Raw genomic sequence first — 27,414 nt, forward strand, 5'->3', positions numbered from 1 at the left:
ATGGCGTCGATGTTCCTCTTCTACCACATCACCTGTTTCCCAGCCCCTCAACGTATTCAAACAGAAAACGCACTTGACAAGGTCGCCAGGTCCAATGAAAATAAAACCATTTTTAGCCAAACTGATAGGGTCCACAGGGTAGACGTCGGACCAACACCCCGAAAATGTTTGCAACCTTTCCTCCTCATTATGGAACCTGAATTCACTGTCCCTGACGGAAGTTGGGTTGGGTGGTGACGGCGTCTCATCAAGGGGTTCAATAAAGGTTCCACCTGTCGACCGCTGTACAAACACTCTCTCATATCCTAGATTCATCTCCCCTTGATTAGTCTCATGAAAGGTACTGATCATCTGTACAGGATACAATCTCACTTCATCTGGTCCAATATCAAGACCAGTTTCCGTTTGCTCCGACATTCCCGTGCTCTCAGTGGAATCCCATCCACAGCACTGAAGACAAAAACATTCACCGGACATGGTATAGGGTTCTTATACTGCGGTGTTTATAGTATTCCCTGAATACTGTTTTACCACGCCTGGGTGGGCTACCCATCAATGCCGTAAAGAGCTGTTTCCAACTCGGATCCAGTATTTTAAATGGTTGATTTTGATTTCAGTCATACATCTTATACAGGATACCGAGTTACATAACTTTCAGGGACAAGTAACAAAACAATAACACACATCAAAAATAAAAAAAAGACCGTTTATATCATAAGTTTTTATTGAATAAAAACAACCCCATCACCATACCGTCATGGTTCTGTCTTATTTACATTAAAGTCTCGTTAAAGTCATGGTTGGTAAACTAGAGGGTCTTATATGTCTAGGGGAGATGTTGTCACATTGTCTGCGTCTACTCGTCTTTTAATGTAAAAGTAAGAAAGTGAGTTTCTGTGTTGGGTGTAAGTATATATCCCCGTGTTGTATGCTCTGAACCCTGTGTTTGTCCCACAACTTGGTTCCTTTGTTGTGAGGACCTGCATGAAAGATTCTTTGCCTAGTGTGTTGTGATTTTTAGATAATCCCTTGGTTGATGTTTTATTATAGTCGCCAAAACAGTGGTACGTCTTACTACATAAAGATACCATCCCATCCCCTTCATATTCTAATTTAAACAACCCCGGTGTTCTCTTTTCATAAATTTTCCTAGCCCTACACTCCAGACAATGACTATCTACCGTGCCTTTGCCGCTTATAAATAAGGGTCTATGTGAGTCGCATACTTCTGAGGGGAACCATTTATCGTAAATGTCAAAAAACTCGTGTTCTAGTCCCGGTCTAACGGCTTTTAACAAGTCATCGGTACTTAAGGCTAAGTATAAACTGTCAGTGTCCATCTCACAGAGCTGAAAGTCGGTTCTATCTATATATTTGTCTATAAAGTCATAATAAAATTCTAACATCCTAAGTTTCGCGTACTGATAAACGAAAAAGCCTATCTGAAGAGGGAGATCCCAAACTATCTTCTTTTTTAACGTTTCTACTTCGTAAACAGCGTCGGTAAGTTTTGTCATTTTTTAAAATCGTGGATTATTAATACAATCCCCTATATCCCTATCACTACAGTAGGTCATGTCCGCATGTTGTGTTTTATCCGTCAAAGTTTTACCATATGCCGCGTTTCCTAACAATTTCATTGTTTCACTCGTTATCGCGTATTTTTCGTCTATGTCCCCCTTTCTTCGCGCGTCTGAAACTGTATCCCCAAATGTCTTAAAACATGCAACCGGATTATATTCAACGACTTGATAAATTTTACTGACTACCAACCCATGATTTAAATACCACTTTAAAAGGGGGGTCGCTAATAAAATTTTCTCCCCTGTAAAGCTACCGATTAAAGTCCGTCTACCGCTAGTTAATAAGTTGTTATCGATCGCGTATTGTCTCATAAACGGTCCGATGTCATCCCGCGTAACGTTCGTATTTTTAAAAATAGGTGTCATCTCACTAAAATGTTCTCTTAAACTATCCGGTACTTTAATGTCGCATTCTATCAGACCAAAACACGAGTCGTCTAAAACAGAATCGATTATCTGTTTTTCAGTCAGGGGCCATTTCTTACCATAGGTCGGTGTCGGTGTCTTTTGTGATTTGTCAATAGATTTTAAATAGTCTTTAATAGTTGGGTTCATTTTTTTCTGGTTCCCCCACTCACATTCCCACATTTCTACGACTTTAACGTCAACAGTATCGTAATTTCGTTTGTCTTTTTAAATAACTCAGTCAAGGGTCTGTTACTAATAGAATTTACTGTTCGGTCTTTAGTTAAGGGGCAGTCGGGGTGTCCGTGAAAGAGGCAGCCATGGAACTGATAAACGGTTCGACTGTTCGCGTCCCACCCGTCTACTCTTATATGGCGGGATCCTAAGCTAACTTCGCCCCCGTTAAAATGCAGTTTTTAAAGTTACCCATTTTGTTTTTGAAACCCACGATAACCACTGAAAGGCCTGTTCCCCATAATGATTCGCTTTACGCGGTCTAAACCCCTCCTCACTATTTCTAATAATCGGAAATCCCGTCGGAATTTTTTGCATTAAAGACCATAAATAAAGCGCGTTCGCGTCGTACACCTTAATTGCCTGTACCACCTTTTTACTATTCCCCCTAATGAACGTTTCACCCTTTTCGTGATGTCTATGAAAAATAATGGAGGGGCCCCCTACGATATTATTTCGGATGGTTTTATGTAACTCTGATTCGCGCTCGGAACACAAAGAAAAAGAAACGTCTTTGGGCAGTGTTTTGAATAAGTATTTTAAGGTTACCCCCGGGACAGAAATCGCGTGTTTAAAAATATCAACCCCTAAATTTTTGTAAAAATTAGTTTGCTGCTCGAGCGCTTCGATAAACGGTTTTAAATCGATATTGTTATACCAAATAAGATAATCTTTAAAAGTTTGCATCCCCTTCTCTACCCAAATTGGCCTACACGTCGCGTACTCCTCGTCTGAAATGTTACAATTTTTTAATGATGAAAAAAAGGCCGAATGCAGAGGTTAAGACGTTTCATCTAAGACGGCTAAATTTTTGACATATTCGTACGGAAAAAATCCCTTGGTCTCTTTAACATTATACGCGGCGAGGTATTTACTATAGCTAAACCCAGGTGCTAGATAATTAACTATATCTAAGAACTTTAATTTATTTGTTGATATACACATACAATTATTATTTCTTTTAACTACATATTTAAACGGTGTTTGTTTATCTTCTACGTCGTCTTCATCATCGTTACAACTAGGTCCCTCTTCTAACCCTTCTTCTGTGTTTGAATAAGCTAAAAAGTACTGAATAAAATACGGTTTAACGAGATTTATATCATATTTTCCTGAATTAAACCCTATAACCGGCGTTTGTCGCGAATACTCATCTAATCTACCGCTAAGAAACCTATCAAACCCTTTGTCGTTCGACTTATTATCGCTACCCCTAGCTTTAGGTGGAAATAACTAACCCTAACCCTAACCCTAACCCTGATTTGCTTAAAAACATGTTCGAACTGTTTTCTCAAAATTCCATAAGCTGCCTCGGCGATTATGTGGAGTCTGTCAATAACTCTTGTCACTAATTCTTGAGGGTCACCAGTCGAAATAAAACAGATGGGTTCGAGGCTACAGAGCAAGACAAAGGCACGTGTTTGGCAACGCTTTTTGTAACTCTACCTAACGGCGGTAACTCGGTATGGTCGAAATAGCATTCGAAATCGTAAGTTGCTCGGAAGGGATAAACAAAGTTACTATCTATATCTACCCCATAGGACGCTAAAAACTCCCAGATTGTTTGGTGTGTCTGATAAACCCCTCCCTTATACCTATCTACGGGTTTCCCCCCATTACACCCTTTCACGTGTCTGTTCAATTGTTGAACGGTGGGCCATAATTTGTTACACACAGAACACGCGAAAGAGTGACCCGCCCCACCTATATTATTAATGTACATAAACTGATTTTGAAAAAATAAAAGATACACGGTCTCCCTAAACCTATCACTACTTCTAAGTTTCGGGGAAAGGATCTGGTTTTCGTTAAATTCAAAAATCTCTATATTTACACTAAAACACGACTCTAAGGGGGGGATTTTGACCAAACTAACCCCACTAAAATTATCCAAGGTCCCGAGACCTTGGTGCGCTTGCCACTTTTTCGCGAGATTTAATGTTGGCTTTCTAAGATCTGTTACGGGTGCTCCTAAATGTGTGGCTAAACATCTAAAAAAGGAGAAATTGTCTGTGTAGGGTTTTGCATGTGAATCCTTTTGTAACATGTTAATGGCGTGATTATGTTTAATAAAATCAGGAATGTCTGTGGGAAGGCATATGGGTAAAGATTTGTCTGTGGTCATGTGTAAGTCTACTGCATCTCCCCTTAGGTCGTCTACAGGAAAAATAGTGGTGTGTAAATTAACGTTACTGTCGATGTTAGTATTTACGCGTTTGTTGGTTGATATGTCGTCATACGTCCTTTGTCGTTTTAAGGGGCTAGTGTTGGTCGCGTTACGAGCTGTTTGGCTCGCTGTTGAGAGTTGGACAGTATGTGTGTCGGTCACCAATGTGGGTTGGTGTGTTTGTCTGTTGGTTGCTGATGGGGTGTCGCTCGGTGATGTTTGGTTGTTGTGTGCTGCCTTATAGTGGTTCGTTAAATTATATTTTCTTGTAAATACTTTCCCGCATGTTGTGCAGGGATGTCTTCCTCGACCGTGTGCTGTCTCTTGATGGCGTATGAAAAGTTGATTACGGCTGAAAACTCGGTCACAGATCTCGCATGTGAAGCGGGTCATGGCTGGGTGGCTGGTTGAATGGGCTGATTGCATTATTGTTTAGTGTGTGGAACTGTTGGATGCTTGGGTAGGTTGTTGGCTGTAGAATAAAAATAAAGTAATTACATAAAATAAAATACAGACTTAAAACAAAAAACTAGATTGAAAATTAAACGTACCTACGGGTTGGCTTGAACGTCTAAGTTCGATCTGGGGTTGTGTAGTTGGATGTGGATGGAACGTTTAGTTCAGTGGTAGCCTCGGGGATGGGTAGGTAGCTCAATAGGGTCAGTGGATGGCTAGTAGGGTCGGTTGTACACTAAAAAGAAATACACTTGAGTACTTATTTAGATACATATTTACTTAAAGCGTATTTTAATGGGGTTAGTTCCCTTAAAACAATTCATACTATTAAACTTACGTCGGTGTACGATACAAAAGTAAAGTAAATACATGTGAGTACTTATTTTAATAAGATTTGCTTAAAGGGTATTTTAATGGGGTTAGCTCCCATAAAACAAAAAAGTAATATTAAGCTTACCTTTAATTGAATAAGCACGCACAAAAGATGTGGTCCGTGGAGGGTTAGGTGGACGTATTGGTTGAGTCCTAAGCTGGCGTGGGCTAGTCTCTGGAGTCAACAGAGGTCTCAGGCAGGATAAGTCGCGGTGATGCTTGGTTTGAAGTCCTAAGTCGAATTGGTTTAGAACACAATTTTCGCGGTCATTTATACGGTTGCTCAGCCTAATTACAGCACCAGCTGTCACCACACTTAACGGAGAGAAATTTAATGGATCGCATTAATCAGCCTGAGCTGTCATATCGATCGGGAAAACCCATTAATGTGGTAACAGCTGTTGCGACACTTAACGGTAGCGTCGTGGATAACCACTTAACGCATTCGATTAAACGCGGGACCCCTCGACATAAATCGATGATGCGTGACCAAATTTAATTAGGAGGGCTATCATTTGATGGCCGCGTGGCTGCGATCGAGAAAAAACCCATTAATCTCCGGTCGGTACCTGTCAAAAAGCAAAGGATAGCGGATCGATAAGTAACAGCTGTCGCTAACGAGTAACAGCTGTGGTTAAATGGATGTTATACAAAGAATCTTCTAGTACACGCTAGTGTTAGTCTTTTATTTTAAACACCATACAATCAAATAAACAAACCAACAAATTAAACAAACAAATTAAAATCAAATTAAAAGTTTTAAAAAATAAATTAAACTAATAATAATTAAACTAATTAAAATAATTAAAATTACAAAATTAAAAATAAAAATTTTAAAATAATTAAAAATAAAAATTTAAAAAAATAAAAAATTTAAAAAATTAAAAATTTAAAAAAATTTAAAAAATTTAAAAAATTTAAAAATTTAAAAAAATAAAAAATTTAAAAAAATTAAAAATTTAAAAAAATAAATAAAAAAAAACTTAAAAAAATTAAAATCAAATTACGTATCTACTCAATAAAAATTAAACTAATTAAAAAATAATAATTAATTAAAAATAAACAAACAAAATACAAACAAATAATCAAATTACGTAACTAGTCAATAAAAATTACACAATATAAACCAAGTAATTAAATTAAATTCAAACTAATTAAAAAATACAAAATATAAACCAAGTAATTAAATTCATTAAAATCAAACAAATAATCAAATTACGTAATAAAAACTCATTAAAATTACGTAACTGGGTCAAAATAAAAAATTAAACTAATTAAAAAACTAATTAAAATTACGTAACTAGGTCACCTGCGGTGATTACGTCACAAGGTCACCGGTGGTGACCTACTGACCTACTCCCCATCCGCATCCCTGCGCATCCTCCCCATCCCCATCCGCATCCCCATCCCCATCCCCATCCGCATCCCCATCCGGAGTATTTTACTATATCTCATTGTACCAGGCTGCTGCGCCTGCGCCTTGAGTATTTTACTATATCTCATTGTACCAGGCTCCCCATCCCCATCCCGAGTATTTTACTATATCTCGTTGTACCAGGATGCGCCTGCGCATCCCCCTGCGCATCCGAGTATTTTACTATATATCCTTTGCGCATCCGCCAGCGCCTGCGCCTGCGCCTGCGGTCCAAAAGTGACCTAATATACTACTTACATTACGGTTGTCGTGAAAATAAGTGGAACCCTTCTAACATCGAATCGCTACTTTACTGGTAGTACTGTTAATACATTCAGACTACTGTTAAGGCTTTAGTCATTGCTGGGGTAGGTAAGTTCTAGCTTAATCACGCAGTATTAATTAATAATTAATATAATGTATAGGTGAACTTTGAATCTATATATATATATAGGTTAAAATTCAGTTTGCAGAGTGAGTTGAAGTTGTTTGTAAATCGGTTAGGTTTGAATTCGTAATAAGTATTAAGTCTTGTGTATGTGAGGTTTATCAAGCTGCGACGCGCGTTTAATTAAAAAGTTGAATCGATTTTCTGTAGCTTTGATACATACATCCATTTAATACTCCGACAATACATAGAGATCACATTCTTTGTTATTATTTTCAAATAACGGTGTAACATCTACAACAATGTAACAACAACAACAGTGTAACACCTACATTAGTGTAACACCTACAACAACAGTGTAACACCTACAATTGTGTAACACCTACAACAACAGTGTAACACCTACAACAGTGTAACAACTACAACAATGTAACACCTACAACAACAGTGTAACACCTACAACAACAGTGTAACACTTACTAGAACAGTGTAACACCTACTACAACAGTGTAACACCTACTACAACAGTGTAACACCTACAACAACAGTGTAACACCTACAACAACAGTGTAACACCTACAACAGTGTACCACCTACTACAACAGTGTGACACTTACAACAACGACAGTGTAACACCTACAATAGTGTAACACGTTCAACAACAGTGTAACACTTACAACGACAGTGTGACACCTACAATAGGGTGTCATTTATAACAACAGTGTTACAACTACAACAATAGTGTTACATATACAAGAACATAGCTAAACCTACAAAAACAACAAAAGTGTAACACCCACAACAGTGTAACACCTACAACAACAGAGCAATACCTACAAAACAACACAAGTCGAACACCTACACCACCTGAAACCCACCACGGCACTGGTCTGTGTTTTTGTTCAGTGAAGCGTGACGCTGAAAATATTTATGCTGATCGCGCAAGTGTGAAAAAGAAGAAGGGCGGAACTAAAGTGCGGAAGGCAGCCGCTATATACGGCAGAACTAAACGTGCGCCATAAGATATTGCGAGAAATTTTATTTTATATGCGGACTTTAATTTTCGTTATATAATTTCACCAAATGAAAAACATTGTAAATCAGGTATTAAATCCTAACACATTGGTTGTGTACTGTTGCTGCCCTGTACTCCACAGGGAGTGACGAGGATCAAGTAAGTAAGTGTGTACAGGCTTGCGTTCGTGTGTACAGGCTAGCGTTCGTGTGTACAGTCTAGCGTTCGTGTGTACAGTCTAGCGTTCGTGTGTACAGGCTAGAGTTCGTGTCCATTGACGTCGCCACTTGTTTGACTACTGAACACTTCTCACCGTATGTCATTTTCTTTCTGCTATCGACGGTAGGAACTTATTCCCCTTTTTGCCCATGATGAATCATCACGTTTTCTGCAATAAAATGCTCCCCCCTCCCCAGAGTAACCCGCGCCGCTGTAAAGTGGGCGTACCATTAGTACCGACTAACCTAGGTTAAAAGATCAACAACTTACTGTAGACTTTGCCCCCCCCCCCCCCCCACCCCCCGAAGAGATGCCTGGAAGAAACTCTGTTCTCAAATCTTACTTAAATTGAGTGTCATGCAGTTTTAAAATCTATCCAATCACATTACCTGGATAAAATACTGCACCCTTCGAATAATGACAAAAAATTATTGTATGTATTTAGGGTCCAGATCTAACCAAATGTCTGTGTCATTCTTTGATGATCTCGTTATTTTGTCAGTTGAAGGCAGCTGCAGAAACCATGGGAAACAACAGAAGTGTACATGAAGAACCGTTGACACAAACACAGTACACACACCTGGACGAGAAGAGGAGGTAACCCTGATTGAAATTAGCCAATATATATATATATATATATATATATATATATATATATATATATATATATATATATATATATATATATATATATATATATATATATATATATATATATATATATATATATATATATATATATATATATATATCAGGGGCGTAGCGAGGGGGGGGGGCGGGGGGTGCGGACCGCACCGGGTGACACCATTAAGGGGGGTGACACCAAGGCAAAAAATAGCAAATTATACAGAGAAAAACTTGAGGGGGGGGGGGGGTGCAAATAAAAAACTTGGGGGGATGGCACCATTAAGTGCCGCACCGGGTGACACCCGACCTCGCTATGCCACTGATATATATATATATATATATATATATATATATATATATATATATATATATATATATATATATATATAATTATCTTCTGGAAGACGCTAGAAAACAAGCTGTAAGCGCGCTCCCTACCACCCCCACCCCTACATGGTCTTAGTGAGCTGTGTTCACTCTAAATGTTTACAAGCAGAGCCGGGGTTAGTGACGACTATTAGGGGCAGATAATTTAGTTTGAACCGATTTTAAACGTAGGGGGAGGGGGTAACTAAGTGGAGTTCACTTTAACGGAGGGGGGGGGGGGGGAAGGAGGGGGGGGTATCGTCCTAAACGAGCTACTTATAGTGTTTTCAACCAAATATTTTCAGTGGCAGCGTTGGTACTGTCGAATTCACAAAATTATGAATTACTGAAAAGTAGAAAAAACTAAATAGCGGCGTATGATATGCCGCGGGCCGGCTCGTTAATTATATTTTAATTAGTTCACCAAAGCCACATTGAGCTAATTGAAACCTAATCTAACCAATCAAGTCGTAGTTGTGAAATAAAATAAAAAAACATCTCTAAGCGTGTAGTTTATCTGCCACCAGTACGACCCTCTTGATAAAATCAACAAAACGAATGATCAAGACAAGACTGGACGATATAAGGTCACACGGTACGGCTAACCACCGACGTCATAAAGTCACACGGTGCCGCTGACGACATAAGGTCTCACGGTACGGCTAATCAACAACGAAATAAGGTCACACGGTACGGCTATTCAACAACGACATAAGGTCACACGGTACGGCTAACCAACAAGACTATTATCTCCAGGTATCTGGCGATGCTGAAGGAGAGAGAGGACCTGGTCTGGGAGCAGTCTCAAGATGACGTCACTGACACCGAATTCATTGAAGTCACAGGTTAACTGTAGCCCTAAAACATCAACGTTTTAGATTAAGTTTTTAGATTAAGTTTTTAGATTAAGTTATTAGCAAAATTAGAAAATTTTAAAATATTTTCAAAAAAAATGTTTTTATAGAGACCCCACCGAAATACGCGGAAATTCTTCCCGAAGACTTCCTGTTTCCATTCGAGAATCTGATCTTTGAGGGAGGTGGCAACAAGGGACTCGCCTATGTAGGTGGTATAAAGGTGAGGATAGATTTCCTTCTGGCAACAGTCTATGTGGGATATTTATCCCACTTATGAAACGTTCTTTCTGGTTTTTGTTCAAACCTTGCAAGCTTCTGTTTGGGCATGTTTTCTATTTGTGAAAACGTTCGTTCGGGCATTTTTCCCAATCAGTGCAAATATCCATTCGGGCATTTGTCCAATAAATGCAAAAGTCCATTCGTGCAAGTATCATTAGAGCATTACTCGTAGAACCCATTAGAGAGTTGCTGATATGATATTTTTGAAACTGTGTGGGGTGCAGAGTTTAATTAAAGACAGTTACTTGTTTAGGATTGACATGCATTAGTTTGATTAATGATTGATAACTTCCAAAAGTTCTTGAACTTTGTACGTGTTTCAGTACTTGGAGGAAATAGGAATGATGCCACGAATTCGAAGATTTGGTGGAAGTAGTGCAGGGGCAATAACCGCAACACTGGTAGCCCTGGGTTACAGTTCCTGCGATATAGAAGTTTTCATGTCTGATGATCTTGAGGAGATATTTTTAGGTGAGTTCCTGACGTACTGTAGGACTTTAAGGTCCTGTGTCTGACGACATTGCGCCTAGCTAGACCATTGACGAGAAGTTGTAGATTGCAGAAGAAACTTATTTAGCCATTGTTAAATTACTAAACAAATGTATACTTTGCTGGTCAAACTACCACTAACGTGATATGTTCTGGTATCGTCTCCATCCCAGACCACTCCTGCGGGTACTTCAGTCTTCTGCCCAACCTCCTGAGCAAGTTTGGCTGGAATCCTGGCGACAGGTTTTCTGATTGGTGCGGTGACATGATCAAAGAAAAGTCTTCGACAGCGAACCCCGACATGACCTTCTATGATGTAAGAAAAGTTTTCGTTGTTTAGAGAAATCTTCTTTGCTGTTATTTGTTTTACGTTTAATCTAGCTCTGTTTAACCCCCTCTAACCCCAATGACCCCATCTAACTCCCTCTAACATCCTATAACCCCATCTTGTCCCGTATCCAACTCTACGCTGTGCAAAGAACGTAGGCTGTTGCAGTGTATTGTTCTTACCAACCAAACCCACCATAACCCTAACTCAACCCATCTTAACCCTAACCCAACCCATGTCTACAGTTGTACAAAGAACGTAGAGTGGAGCTGTGTATTGTGGTCACTTATTCTAATCAACCTTGACCCTAACCCAACCCATGTTAACCCAACCCAACCCTACCCATGTCTACAGTTGTACAGAGAACGTAGAGTGGAGCTGTGTATTGTAGTCACCAATCTGAACCAGATGAGGAGTGAGTACTGCCACCCCAAAACTACACCGGATATGCCGATAAGGGAAGCAGTGCGCATGTCAATGGCTTTGCCAGGTCGGTTGAGGTTTTTATAAGAAAAAAAAATTAACAAGTATATATAAACGCGTTTCATCAACCAAGAACTAAAACTAAATAGAGTAAATATAAAAATAAATAGGTAAGTCGAGAACAAATCCGGAAAAACGTGACATGCTCAAATACATCAAATTTGAAAACAAACAATCTTGTAATAATATGCTTTTAAAAAGTTGTAGAAATAAAATATAAAAAAATAAAATAAATTTGATGTGAAAGAATTCGACGCTAAAATAGTTAGTTTTTACTTTCTCGATTATACGAAGTATAGAGAAAGTCTTGTAATCGTGCAAAAAAAATAAAAATCGAGATTTTATCAAATATCGACGTTTTACATCTCACTGATACGGAAAAACATAATTTTGCAATCTTGTCCGTATGTCTGTGTGTCTGTCTGTGTGTCTGTCTGTGTGTGTGTAAACACGATAACTTGAGTACCGTTACAGCTAGGTTGATGAAATTTCATATATAACTATTTTATCAAAATCGTAGATCCGTATCAACTTTTGTGCAATTTCCAATGACCGGAAGTGGTACTTTTTCTATTTTGAATTTTTCAAAAGCCTATCTTCTTCTTCTTCTTCGTTCTTAATTTTTGAATATGGTGGAGGATTCAGACAACAAGTCCAACTTCGTGGACAAACCGGACTGTGGTCTCCAGTTTGTCAGGTGTCCCATATAATTTTTCCCTGAGTGGGGTGGGCTTGGGCCAGTGTCTGACTCTTGCCTGGCTATATATATGTGTTGATTTAGTCTGTTGTGGCCTGTTCTAAGTCGAAAGATTATGTATTGTTGTTTTCGTGTTAAATTGTAATAGCCGTCGTCTTTAATGTAGTGAGGGTGTGTGACAGACCACATTTGCGTTTGTTTGTTTTTTATTATTCTTTTTATGGCTTTTGGGTGTAGCGAAATTTCCGGTTGTGGTTTCTTTCCCCCAATTTTAGCCAGCTGGTCTGCGATCTCGTTACCCTGGATCTGGCAGTGGCGCGGGATCCACTGCAGCACAATTCTGCTGCAGGTATTTTTTAGCCTCTCTAGTGCTGTCATAAGTGTTTGAATATAGGACTCTGGATTTTGTAAGGATTGCAGGACGGATTTGGCATCTGTAAGAAATACAATCTGACTATTCGGTGATTCAGGGTGTTCTGACAGGAGGTTTGATGCGTGTTCTAAAGCTTCTTTTTCTGCCCTAAAATTGTCGGATAGGCTGCCTGTGGCTATTGCCTTTTCCAGGCTTTCTCCGCTTGGCCATTCAATTAGGATGCCAGCCCCGCCATTTGTTGTGGCATCTTCAGCTGAGCCATCTGTGAAAACTCTAATCCAGGTGTTGCTGGGGTACTGATCCTTAATGTGTTTATTTGTTATTTTCTTAAGTTCTTCTAGATCATAGTCAGATTTTTTTCCTATGGTGTCTATTGAGTCAATAATGGTTAAGTGACAGTGGGAGATCCAAGGCGGGGAGAGGTTTTGAGTTTTTATTGCTTCAGGAATGATATTTTCGATTTCATATTTCTTTTTCAGATTCTTTGCTTCTTTGATGAAACTTGTTCTTTGTAGTCTGGTTGATGGACTGGGTTTCTGGAGTTTTTGTTTTAGGTTATGTTTTTCCAGTGCCTCTAGCTTTGTGTATTGAGTGAGGATTTTTGATTCTCTTCTTTCTTCTATTGAGCTAAGAGCGGCTATTTCCTCCATAGCTTTTATCGGTGTTGTTTTCATGGCTCCTGTCATTATTCTCAAACCAATGTTCTGAACTTTGTCAATTTTGCTAATTTTTGTTTTTGCTGCTGAGCCCCAAGCCGAAGCGCCATATTCTAACGTAGGTCTCACATAGCTGGTGTAGGTTTTTTTCAGGATGTGGTGATTTGCTCCCCAGTCTGTTCCTGCCAGTTTCCTCATTAGATTAAGTCTTTTGAGCCTATAAATTGAGTACTATTTCAAATAGATAAATGAAATTTTACATGTAAGTAAAAGATCTAATTCCCTACCTTCTGTCAAGTTTTGAGTAATTTCCGTTGAACGGAAGTACTAATTTACGCTATTTCCGATTTCTCAAAAAAACGCATGTAAATTTATAAAGTACTAATAATATTGCGCACTATTATGCACATTTTATTTGGCGTTTACTTGGTGTGCAACTCTTTTGTCTACGAGATTTTATTCTATTTTTTAAAACTAAGTATTTAAAATTGATTAAAAATCATATCTATAGCCCGAGTTCCCATCCCCTGTTATTTTACATAAGAATATTCGAGAAAGTTTAGGGGAGATCACTCCCGGTTTATTTTTTTTTACTTTCTCGTATATACGAAGTATAGAGAAAATCTTGTAATCGTGCAAAAAACAAAAATCGAGATTTTTACAAATTTCGACGTTTTACACCTCACTGATACGGAAAAACATAATTTTGCAATCTTGTCCGTATGTCTGTGTGTCTGTGTGTCTGTCTGTCTGTCTGTCTGTCTGTCTGTCTGTCTGTCTGTCTGTCTGTCCGTGTGTAAACACGATAACTTGAGTACCGTTACAGCTAGGTTGATGAAATTTCATATATAAGTATTTTATCAAAATCGTAGATCCGTATCAACTTTTGAGCGATTTCCGATAACCGGAAGTGGTACTTTTCCTACTTTGAATTTTTCAAAAGCCTATAACTTGAGTACTATTTCAGATAGATAAATGAAATTTCACATGTAAGTAAAAGATCTAATTCTCTACCTTCTGTTAAATTTTGAGTAATTTCCGTTGACCGGAAGTAGTAATTTACGCTACTTCCAATTTCTCAAAAAACTCATGTAAATTTTTAAAGTACTAATAATATTGCGCACTATTATGCACTTTTTTTTATTTAGCGTTCACTCGGTGTGCAATTCTTTTGTCTACGAAATTTTATTCTATTTTTAAAATTTTAAGTATTTAAAATGGATTAAAAATCATTTCTATAGCCCGAGTTCCCATCCCCTGTTATTTTATATAAAAATATTCGAGAAAGTTTAGGGGAGATCACTCCCGGTTTAATTCTGTGTGTAAACACGATAACTTGAGTACCGTTACAGCTAGGTTGATGAAATTTCATGTATAAGTATTTTATCAAAATCGTAGATCCGTATCAACTTTTGAGCTATTTTCGATAACCGGAAGTGGTACTTTTTCTACTTTGAATTTTTCAAAAGCCTCTTACTTGAGTACTATTTCAGATAGATAAATGAAATTGCACATGTAAGTAAAAAGTAAAAAATCTAATTCTCTACCTTCTGTCGAATTTTGAGTAATATCCGTTGACCGGAAGTACTACTTTACGCTATTTCCGATTTCTCAAAAAACGCATGTAAATTTATAAAGTACTAATAATATTGCGCACTATTATGCACATTTCGTTCTGGCGTTCGCTTGGTGCGCAAGACTTTTTTCTATGAGATTCTATTCTATTTTTAAAAGTTTAAGTAATTAAAAGTCATGTCGATATTCCAAGTTATGTAAGAATATTCGAGAAAGTTTAGGGGAGATCACCCCCTGTTTATTAAATTAAAGATTATACATAATTGCTGTATTAGCATTACGTAAATGAATAGTAAATGAATGGTAAAAGTACAGATTAAAAGTACAATAATATCCTGATCAGATTAATAAACTCACTAAATACCCTAATTTAAAGGAACGAAAATTAATTGCAATCGCAAATTAAGTTTTTAATATTTTTTTCTTTGCAAAAATTTAATTGCTTTATTTGATTTTTGTTTTTGTTTTATCTCACCTGAAAGGTTTATTTACTGCCCGTTTCTATGACAACCACGGTCGAATGGACACGTATGTTGATGGTGGTCTCCTGTGTAACTACCCGATACACTGTTTTGATGGTCAGTTGTGTTACCTTCGTGTATCTTGTCCATGCGTTAGTTATAGAGATTTGTTTTTCGTTCACTCTTTTGAAGATACTATTTAAATAATGAGTTTGTTTCTATTATTAGAAGCTTTTATTTAACTTACTTTTTCTGTCTATCTGTCGCCATGAATCGAAACTGGTGAGCAAAATTTAGATAATTTCTAAAAGACCAATTTCTAAAAAACTTGACACATGGGTCAAAATCCAATGACAATACATCACGCATTTGAAAAATTCCTATTAGCTAACAAATTGCATCTGTCACATTGCTTTGAAGAAACGTCTAATAATAAATTTTAACATGTTAAAGAAACAATCCTGTAGAGTTTCTTCACTTTGAGAATGTCGCAAATCTTCTTTTTTTTTTCATGATCCAATCAGAAAGTAAGATTACTTACTTATTTAATCCTCATCACTCCCTGTAGAGTATAGGGCAGCAACAAATCTCCGCCATTCCGCTCTGTCTTGGGCGAGCCACTTTAATTCATGCCATTTCTTGCCAGTAGCCTGCACTTCTTCTTCCATCTCTCTCCTCCATGTTCCCAGTGGTCTTCCTCTCTTTCGCTTTCCAGGCGAGTCCACTTCAGCGCCATGTTGGGGAGCCTTCTTTTGCTCATGCGTAGGACATGGCCCAGCTATCTCCATCTCCTCATTCGAACTTCTGAAACAATGTCGTATCAATGCATTTTATTTATTCCAGGGAAACAACCAAATTGGTTCCTACTACCGGCAATGAACACACTCAATTTCTTCCATTATCCTGCACCTACCCTGCACTACATATCTATTTACTTTTACCCCATACTAAACGACAATCCTGTCATCTATTCCAGGGTGGTGCCTATCAATGGCTAAAGAAGATTCGTTCATGCACCGTGTGAAATCTCTGAGAGAGTTACCGTACTTGAAGTCTCAGTTCTTTCAACCACCAAGTAACAAAACAGTGGGGTTTCTTGTGGTAGGTAGATGTACAGTGGGGTTTCTTGTGGTAGGTAGATGTACAGTGGAGTTTCTCGTGGTAGGTAGATGTACAGTGGGGTTTCTTGTGGTAGGTAGATGTACAGTGGGGTTTCTTGTGGTAGGTAGATGTACAGTGGGGTTTCTTGTGGTAGGTAGATGTACAGTGGGGTTTCTTGTGGTAGGTAGATGTACAGTGGGGTTTCTTGTGGTAGGTAGATGTACAGTGGGGTTTCTTTTGGTAGGTAGATGTACAGTGGGGTTTCTTGTGGTAGGTAGATGTACAGTGGGGTTTCTTGTGGTAGGTAGATGTACAGTGGGGTTTCTTGTTGTAGGTAGATGTTAAACCACCCAGTTAAATACAGTGGGATTTCTTGTGGTAGGTAGATGTACAGTGGGGTTTCTTGTGGTAGGTAGATGTACAGTGGGGTGTCTTGTGGTAGGTAGATGTACAGTGGGATTTCTTGTGGTAGGTAGATGTACAATGGGGTTTCTTGTGGTAGGTATTTTTAATCCCTGGCAGATCCTCAACCAATGGTCTTGCGACCGTGAGGATCCTTGATAGATCCTCAACCAATATTCGTAAGACTTTTGAGTTATTTCCCCTAAATCTGAGTTGTATTTAATCTCGGGGTTTTCATGTCTAAAGGCAGCCAGATTGACCTTTGGACCAGGAAAGTTGTGCCGGTGGTTATGTGCGCCACCTTTCAGTATTGTAATTTTGTGACATGTTTATTACCTTTGTATAAGGTATTGTGTGGCAAGTTATAGTATTTCTAATATTTTGTTCTGGTGTATTATTGCACCATTTTGATTACTTCGCTGATAGTTTGACCTTTATTTGGATTTCTATTGTTGTAGAGGCAATACGTCTCTTCTTGGTTTTTTTGTGGTAATTATGATGCCATTCAGTTGTGTGAAGTAATGATCTTTATTGGTGTATAATATACTAAGCCACAGCTGTGATACATTGTGATTTTCTTAAACTGTAAGTTGGAGTTTTTAAGTTTATTTATTGTACTCTTAAAGTCTATTCATTTTGTACTGACCTAGTGTCATAGCTTGTACATTTATTAAAAGGGTATTGATAGTTTAAGTCGTGTTGAGTCTCTTCGATTTGTCGTGTTTTACCCCTAGACGAGCTCACGGCAAGTTGTTGGGATTCCATTAGTGTGACTTCTGTCAGTACCATACCAAACGAACCCGGGGTGTCCGCTCCCTCCGCGGCTGTCGGAGAGCGGTCATTACAATGTACAGTGGGGTTTCTTGTGGTAGGTAGATGTTAAACCACCCAGTTAAATACAGTGGGATTTCTTGTGGTAGGTAGATGTACAGTGGGGTTTCTTGTGGTAGGTAGATGTACAGTGGGGTTTCTTGTGGTAGGTAGATGTACAGTGGGGTTTCTTGTGGTAGGTAGATGTACAGTGGGGTTTCTTGTGGTAGGTAGATGTTAAACCACCCAGTTAAATACATTGGGATTTCTTGTGGTAGGTAGATGTACAGTGGGGTTTCTTGTGGTAGGTAGATGTACAGTGGGGTTTCTTGTGGTAGGTAGATGTACAGTGGGGTTTCTTTTGGTAGGTAGATGTTAAACCACCCAGTTAAATACAGTGGGATTTCTTGTGGTAGGTAGATGTACATTGGGGTTTCTTGTGGTAGGTAGATGTACAGTGGGGTTTCTTGTGGTAGGTAGATGTACAGTGGGGTTTCTTGTGGTAGGTAGATGTACAGTGGGGTTTCTTGTGGTAGGTAGATGTTAAACCACCCAGTTAAATACATTGGGATTTCTTGTGGTAGGTAGATGTACAGTGGGGTTTCTTGTGGTAGGTAGATGTACAGTGGGGTTTCTTGTGGTAGGTAGATGTACAGTGGGGTTTCTTGTGGTAGGTAGATGGTACATTTAAACCATCCAGTTAAATGTAGGGGGATTTCATGTGATCTGTCTTTAAAACCACCAAATTACAAAACACTGATATTCTTGTAGTATAATCAAAATTATTATTGATATTAGTATGTTAATTTATTCCAGTTTGATGAGTAAAGTGTGATGTTTTTCCCACTTTGATGAGTAAAATGTGATGTTAGTTAGATGAGTAAAGTGTGATGTTTTTCCCAGTTTGATGATTAAAATGTGATGTTTCTCTTAGTTTGGTGTGTAAAATGTGATATTTTCCCCAGTTTGATGAGGAAAATGTGATGTTAGTTTGATGAGTAAAATGTGATGTTTTCCCCAGTTTGATGAAGAAAATGTGATGTTAGTTTGATGAGTAAAATGTGATGTTTTCCCCAGTTTGATGAGTAAAATGTCATGTTTTTCCCAGTTTGATGAGTAAAATGTCATGTTTTTCCCAGTTTGATGAGTAAAATGTCATGTTTTTCCCAGTTTGATGAGTAAAATGTGATTTTAGTTTGATGAGTAAAATGTGATGTTAGTTTGAGGAGTAAAATGTCATGTTTTTCCCAGTTTGATGAGTAAAATGTCATGTTTTTCCCAGTTTGATGAGTAAAATGTCATGTTTTTCCCAGTATGATGACGTAGAGATGGAGATCATGAGGTACAGACTAGAACACAGATACGGCTGTAACGAACCAGCAACTCCAAGTAAACAAACTAAATTGTTTGAGTGAGTTGTTTCCCTTCTTAGACAATTCTAAGTTATCTTCCTTGTTATTCGTATAGTGGCTTAAATCGCTAGCTATTTCACCTTTTAAAAACAGGCTATTGTCAGTGGCGGAACTAGAAAAAAAGGGCCACCCCGCGAAAAAATATTTTAGCCCCCCCCCCATATATATATATATATATATATATATATATATATATATATATATATATATATATATATATATATATATATATATATATATATATATATATATATATATATATATATATATATATATATATATATGTATATATAAACAAAAAATACGAACCTAGGATACGCATAGCTGGCCTATTCGGGTTTGGATAAAAATGTTTTTTTTTCAATTACAACAAATTACATCATGTCATGTGTGTAAGTGCATCAGTGTGGTTTTGTGAAAATGAGTTTTAACTGTGCTTTAAGACCACTTAACGTCTAGTCCAGGGGTCTCCAAACTTTTCAGCCCGAGGGCCGCATTAACTATCAAATATAAGTTCGGGGGCCAGAGTTTCTTTTCAGGTATATCATTGGGGTGGCATTTTTCAAAAGCCACCTACAACAAACATTTTTTCCGTGGACAAAAATATCTCCGAGGGCCGGATGAGATGACCTCGCGGGCCGCATCCGGCTCGCGGGCCGTAATTTGGAGACCCCTGGTCTAGTCGGTCAAAAGGATATAAACCATGAAAGCTTTGTATAAGTAATGGTGTTTCGTGTTATGTTTATTTTGTTTTTTTTTTAAATTTAAATTATTCATTTTAAATACATTTCCTTTTTATACAATGTTATTCTTTAGTAAGTACTTTAAAAAATAATAATAATTAAGAAAGGTAATTGCTTTTTAATTTGTTTAGTACAAATCTATTAATATGAGCTTATGAGCACCACTATTTAAATATTTAAAAAAGGGAAATTAGTCATGGAAGTCTGCTTATCTTTGATAAGTTTGATCGTAGGAGAAAGAAGACTCGGCTTTCACAGTGGTTTAAAAACAAAAGGAAAATAGAATATACAAGAGCGTTGGGTGGTGTCTATAGAATAAAGATAATCCAATTGCAGCTACGGTAATCTTTTTTACAAAACAACCATGAAGTCAAAAATGCAAGTGGATTATTTTTTTTAAGTATAAAATTTTTTTTATGGTCGGCTGTGGGCCCCTAAATGGCATGCCCCCCCCCCCCCCCCCCGCATTGAGGGGTCTGGCGGCAATGTAGTTCCGCCCCTGGCTATTGTTCTTTTGTTTTCTATCGTATGTGCAAATTCAGGGCTTTAAGTAAGTTTAAATCTATTCTAGATTAAAATTATATTATTATTTTAGAATTTAAGTTAAACTATTATTGAGTGCTTAAATAATCGTTTGTTTCTTCCTCATCTTTTTTTTTCTTTCTTTCTTTTTTTCTTTCTGTCGTGTTTGTCTATGTAGACTGACTCGGCGCCACTGATATTTTTTCTGCTATATTCTCCACCCTGCACTCAGCCATCCTCTGCTTTAACCCCCCCCCACCCTGCACTCAGCCATCCTCTGCTTTAACCCCCCCCCCCACCCTGCACTCAGCCATCCTCTGCTTTAACCCCCCCCCCACCCTGCACTCAGCCATCCTCTGCTTTAACCCCCCACCCTGCACTCAGCCATCCTTTGCTTCCCCCCCCCCCCCCCACCCTGCACTCAGCCATCCTCTGCTTTAACCCCCCCCCACCCTGCACTCAGCCATCCTCTGCTTTAACCCCCCCCCCACCCTGCACTCAGCCATCCTCTGCTTTAACCCCCCACCCTGCACTCAGCCATCCTTTGCTTCCCCCCCCCCCACCCTGCACTCAGCCATCCTCTGCTTTAACCCCCCCCCCCCCACCCTGCACTCAGCCATCCTCTGCTTTAACCCCCCCCCACACCCTGCACTCAGCCATCCTCTGCTTTAACCCCCCCCCCCCCCACCCTGCACTCAGCCATCCTCTGCTTTAACCCCCCCCCAACCTGCACTCAGCCATCCTCTGCTTTAACCCCCCCCACCCTGCACTCAGCCATCCTCTGCTTTACCCCCCCCCCCCCCCCACCCTGCACTCAGCCATCCTCAGCTTTAAGCCCCCCCCCCCCTCCCTCGCCCCTGCACTCAGCCATCCATAGGTCCTTTCCTAATGTCAAACCCATCCATTACCCAGGGGCGGAACTACAGTGCCGCCAGACCCCGCAATGCGGGGGGCCCACGCCATTTAGGGGCCCAGAGCCGACCGTAATAAACAAATTTATAGTTTAAAAAAGTAAATTTTCTTTTATTTTTAACTTGATGGTTGTTTTGTAAAAAAATCCCGTAGCTGCGGTTGGATTATCTTTATTCTATAGACACCACCCCACGCTCTTGTATATTCCTTTTCCCTTTGTTTTTAAAAAACTACGAAAGCCGAGTCTTTCTCCTACAATTAAACTTAACAAAGATAAGCAAATGTTCAAACCACTCCCATGACTCCCTTTTTTTAAAAATAGTCAAATAGGGGTGATCATAAGCTCCTTTTAATAGATTTGTACAAAACAAATTAAAAACCAATTACTACTCTCAATTATTTTTTATAAGTAATTACTAAAGAATGACATACTATTAAAAGGAAATGTATTAAATCAATAATATTTAAAAAATTAATAATATAAATAAAAAAACAACATAAAAATAAACATAACACGAGACACCAGTACTTAAACAAAGCTTTTATGGTTTACATTATTTTGACCGACTAGATGTTAAGAGGGCATCTATCAAAAATTAATTAAAACTGATTTTATGCACATACACACATGACCTGATGTTGAAATTTTTTAAAATTTATGTTTTTCAAATCCCGAACAGGCCAGCAATGAGTATCCTATTTTTGTATTTTGTGATTATATATATATATATATATATATATATATATATATATATATATATATATATATATATATATATATATATATATATATATATATATATATATATATATTTCATATATAGGCCTATATATTTATATATATAGGGGGGGGGGCTAAAAAGTTATTTGCGGGGTGGCCCTTATTTTTTAGTTCCGCCACTGCCATTACCTGACGTTATTTTCTGTCTTATTTAAATTAGCCTTGTAATTTTCCTTGTGAAATTTTTTTCGCTAGACCTAACTCTCGTGTGCCATGTCCGTCCCAGTTGAATCTTTGTTTACACTCATGTTTTGGTTCAATGGAAACATTCTCTTCTAGGCCGTCTGTTTGGGATTATCAATTGGTTCCTTATTTACCACTTATACAGTGGCAACACAGGTCGTATTTTATAGAGTTGTGTTTTCTTAGCACCAACCACATTTAAATGTGATTTCACAAGTTGTGTTTTCTTAGCACCAACCACATTTACATGTGATTTCACAACTCACACAAAAATAAGCCAATGTGTTTTACCCAGACTGAAGCAGACGAAAAAAGCTGCCAAAGGAAAAGCCGACTGTGAACACAGACGGATCGTCAAGGCCGTGGAGAATTTCATGAAGGTCAGGGCTTGATGGGTCAATATTTGGTTTCAATTTTAGCTTTCATGATTAGAAATTATTTTTGTTTAGTTTAAGGTTTGTTTTTATGGTTATAAGTTTATTTAGTCTTGACTTAAAGAGTTCAACATATTGTTAATGCAAGATGTGAGGTTAGGGTGGCTCTATATAGTCCTTTTTGTATGAACCTACAAGAACCTACCTGACCATCCTGACACACATACACCCTCATTTGACTCACACATAACCACACACCCACACATACACTCCCCTCCAAGCCTACACTCACAAAGCTATTTTTATTAGGACATTACTTTTACAGCGCCATTTTCTTTAATCAGTAGTTCCATCAGCTTTAAACACAAACCCTAACCTTCATCATTACCACTACAGGCACTAAACAAGCACAATTTAGATGACAATGAATTTATTGATAAACACAAACTACAGGATGCACTTGAAGACGTAAGGAATTCTTTTATATTCTAATTAAATTTTAAAAATTGTTTTGTTTTATTAGTAACGTTATAATCTAGGAGACAGTAATGTTTTCTAGCAACACATTTGGCGATGTAGAGACATCGAAGTTCAGGAATTTCTTGAGAGAGCAATAGTAACTTTTTGTTGACTAATGACTAATACGGTCCAGCTAACGTGGTGTACGTACCTTTTTTTAAAATTTTTTTTTAAATATTTTTGTTCCGTCCATTTTGTATGTTTTGATGTATTATTTTTAAATTATCTTTAGCATAGGTTATGGTGGCCGTATATATATATATATATATATATATATATATATATATATATATATATATATATATATATATATATATATATATATATATATATATATAACATAATCATTTGTTTTTAGATAGAAAATAAAACATTTCAAATCATTTAGGTCCTCGTACAAAGTGTTTTGCAGATTTTATATTTTTATTATCATAATTTCAAAGCATACTTTATAAAAAAATACAACAACACCATATTCCCACATCCATACTCCATAAAAAAATCTGATAAAATTTCCAGACGAGGTTCCAGGGATTTGGGAGAAGAGACGTCCAGAATTTGGGCGATTTTTTATCCGCTCTGATGGACACGATGTTGACCAACCTCAAATATGTCTTTGTTAAGGTCTGATGTTGACTTTGTATTTGTTAATGTGATATTTAGCCTCTTGTATTGGTTAATCTGAGCTATAGCCATAAGCACTGGTTAATTTTAAGTGTAGCCCTTGTATTGGTTAATGTGAGGTATAGACATAAGCACTGGTTAATTTTAAGTGTAGCCCTTGTATTGGTTAATGTGAGGTATAGACATAAGCACTGGTTAATTTTAAGTGTAGCCCTTGTATTGGTTAATGTGAGGTATAGACATAAGTACTGGTTAATTTTAAGTGTAGCCCTTGTATTGGTTAAGATGAGGTATAGACATAAGTACTGGTTAATTTTAAGTGTAGCCCTTGTATTGGTTAATGTGAGGTATAGACATAAGCACTGGTTAATTTTAAGTGTAGCCCTTGTGTTGGTTAATGTGAGGTATAGACATAAGCACTGGTTAATTTTAAGTGTAGCTTTAGTTTAGGTTAAGGTAAAATGTAGCCCTTGTATTAGTTAAGGTCAGACATAGCCTGTTGTTTGGAGTGGATGAAGAGTAGATTTAGTTGGATGTAACGAGTGTTCTACTGCCATTTCTTGGAAGGCTTTCTTATGTTCTTCGTTGTTGATGAAAGAAAGAGTATAAATTATGTCATCAATCTGATTCTCAAAACTTTCGTTTAATTTCGATAATTAACGCATCTAATTCTCAAAATGTTTATATGTTTTTTTCCAAGTCATAAATCTAATTTGAAAAACGAAATTTTACGAACACGTTTGGCATATTTCAACACTTACAGGAATCTGATGACTTCAGGACAGTGGGCATCAACACAGGGCATATCGGAACTTCGGATTATGCCCTGGAAGAGGCAGATAAAGAGTTCCTGATTCAGGTATGAAAGTGTTTACAGAATGTTGTATACACTTGATAATGTCACTACAGTTCCACTCTTAAGACATACAAAGGCTGGCACTAATTATATGAACTTAATTATTCGCTTGACATCGTAAACTATTTCAGGGCTCAAGGAATACACATTTTAATAACTTGACTACTTCATATTATGTTATTGAGATTCGGTGTAACACAAAATATCTAAATAGGAAAAAAAAACAACGCGTTTAGTGAGTGCTGATCAAAATAGTTGCTCGAGAACAAGAATTAATTTATCTTTTAGATCCGTTTTGACAAATCCTTTAAACTAATAATAGGTGCTAGGAAAACGCCGGTGTTTTTGATTAATCTGTTCTACTATACTTCGAGGTGACGTCTAGGGCACACTCAAGAGTTGCTAGTGTATCGAACTATTGATTAGAGAGATTGTAAATGTATTGTTTTGTCTCTTGTTGACAGAGGGGCTACAACGCTACCAGGGCGTTCTTGAAGTATTACGTGGCTAAAGGCAGGGAGTGCCAGAGGAAAACCACAGGCCATCTTCTCAATGGGGGCCCTAACACGGACGTTACAGATGGGGGCCTAGGGCTAGACACTGGGGGCCCTCACACAGACGTTACAGATGGGGGCCTAGTGCTAGATACTGCTAGTGGGGGCCCTGCTAAAGACAACACTTCTAATGGGGCCTCACGATAGACAATGCTAGTGGGGGGGGGGGACCTGTAAAAGACATCGTTAGATTTGTGTACCCCACTAGACAGATGGCCCAGTGGGACTCTACATTGGATAGTGTTGTCAGTGGGGGATCCCACGTGACAGAAATATCATTCTGACATGTCAGTGTTACTGTCAGTCAGCTGACGTCCCATGAGGTAACAGAACGACACTTGTAACTCTCATATCTCAGTTGTAAATATATTGGGCACACTTTAAAGCTACAGAAACGTGTCTTATTGGCAAGTGTGTCAAATCATTTTTTTTCCGATTTTTAATTTCTTTTTAAAATCTCGCTTTTTTAAATGTTTAAATTTTAAAAATATATTTTAAATATTTATTTCATAAAACTAATATAAATTATTGCATTAAGGAAAATAACCCATAGATTTTTGTTTTCTGGGTAATCTAGGATAGGTTTGAAAAGCTGATTCCATATGGACATGGTTCGAAATTTTTTTTACCAGAAAGCATATTTTAAAACTAAAATTGGATACTTTACAACATGTGTGTAAAAAGTACAAAATTACTTCCGGTTTCATTATGGCTAGAAATAATTAAAAAAAAATTACTACTAATGTAATAGTAATTTAGCAAACACTTTTATTTTTTATTTGGATTATTAGAATCAAGGTGTGGTGGTGATAGGGGATGTTATTTTATTTAATATAAATAAACTACTAAGCTATAAAACCATTGAACGCTATTGTGTATTTTATCATTGAAAACAATTGTTGTTACTTTCATTGTTTTGCTTTCCCTGGCCATTCCGGTTGATTTCAAGGAGGGGTTGAGGTCGGTTTTTTAAATATTTGAATTATTTAAAATAATTCAAAACGCCTTTTCAACGGCTTATATTCAATACAAAAATATGAAAATGATAAGGTTCCCAAACAGCTTTAAGTTTTCAAAATGTAACTATAGTTTTATCGCTAGCCATATTTTTAAAAAGATTTTAAAAAAAAGAATTAGCATGATTTCATGGGGTTTTTAAGACTATTGTAGATTGTAAGGTCTGCTGGTATTTCGTTAATTATACATCTTTATTACTATCCCGAATTAAAATATACAAGGCGATTAAAATTTAAGAGTTAAGTGAATCTTTAATCTCAAGCGTATATGAATTGTTGTTACGTTGTTGTTGTGGAAAATACAAAATTGTGAAGCCAATGTAACAATAATGTATGTCACACCAGAAATATACCAAGTTTTGTATAACATCTATAATAATAGTTTCGCTGTCTGTCTATCTATCTATCTATCTGACAAGAACGCTCTAGAGAAAACACAAGGAAAATAAAAACATGCATAGTAATTCGAAAAACGAAGTATGACGACGACACATTTAGCACAGAGTAGAAAATAATCTCAAGCCGGATAGTGCACACATTAATATGACGTCATTGATTATCGAGTAAACATTCAATACAAAGCAATTTGGTCTAATCTAAGTGGTTTGCGTGAAGAGTTTCTTTAATACAATTCTTCGGGTAGGGGCGAAGCCCCACCCCCGCGTAAGAACGTCTGGTTTTAATTTAGACTTTTTCCTCCCCGGAGAGGGGTGGGGGTACTTGAAATTTTCGGTGGCGGGGGTAGAATTTTCGGGGAGGGGGCGGGCACTGGAAAAAGTATATAATTATATTTCGTTGAATGGGACGGTAAACATGTTTTTTTTTTTGGGGGTGGGGGGTGGGGGGTGGTGTGTGTGGGGGTGGGGTGGTTTTAGTTTAGACTTTTTCCTCCCCGGAGAGGGGTGGAGGTACTTGAAATTTTCGGTGGCGGGGGTAGAATTTTCGGGGAGGGGGCGGGCACTGGAAAAAGTATATAATTATATTTCGTTGAATGGGACGGTAGACATGTTTTTTTTTGGGGGGGGTGGGGGTGGGGTGGTGGTGTGTGTGTGTGTGGGGGGGGGGGGTGGGGTGGTTTTAGTTTAGAGAAAAGAGACAGCACTATCAGCCTAGCGCCCGTTGTATCCTTCCTCAACGGGCCATTTTTCTCGTAGATACATG

At 37.8% G+C, this 27,414-nt stretch overlaps 1 protein-coding gene across 1 annotated transcript; it reads left to right on the forward strand.

Annotated features, from left to right (window-relative positions):
• On the forward strand, nucleotides 1-25,384 carry LOC131947543 (uncharacterized). Its single transcript, XM_059308794.1, has 16 exons — nucleotides 1-220; nucleotides 8,177-8,193; nucleotides 8,756-8,850; nucleotides 10,003-10,091; nucleotides 10,211-10,323; nucleotides 10,706-10,853; nucleotides 11,045-11,187; nucleotides 11,554-11,689; nucleotides 15,466-15,561; nucleotides 16,421-16,545; nucleotides 19,071-19,168; nucleotides 22,606-22,690; nucleotides 23,081-23,152; nucleotides 23,723-23,827; nucleotides 24,591-24,686; nucleotides 25,148-25,384. The coding sequence occupies exons 1-16, from the start codon at nucleotides 1-3 to the stop codon at nucleotides 25,382-25,384; spliced, it is 1,875 nt and encodes a 624-aa protein (XP_059164777.1).
• The last annotated feature ends 2,030 nt before the right edge of the window (nucleotides 25,385-27,414 follow it).

The sequence above is a fragment of the Physella acuta genome, unplaced genomic scaffold (assembly GCF_028476545.2).
Source record: "Physella acuta isolate Inbredline_101_S28 unplaced genomic scaffold, ASM2847654v3 ptg000598l, whole genome shotgun sequence".
Classification (NCBI taxonomy): Eukaryota; Metazoa; Mollusca; class Gastropoda; family Physidae; genus Physella; species Physella acuta.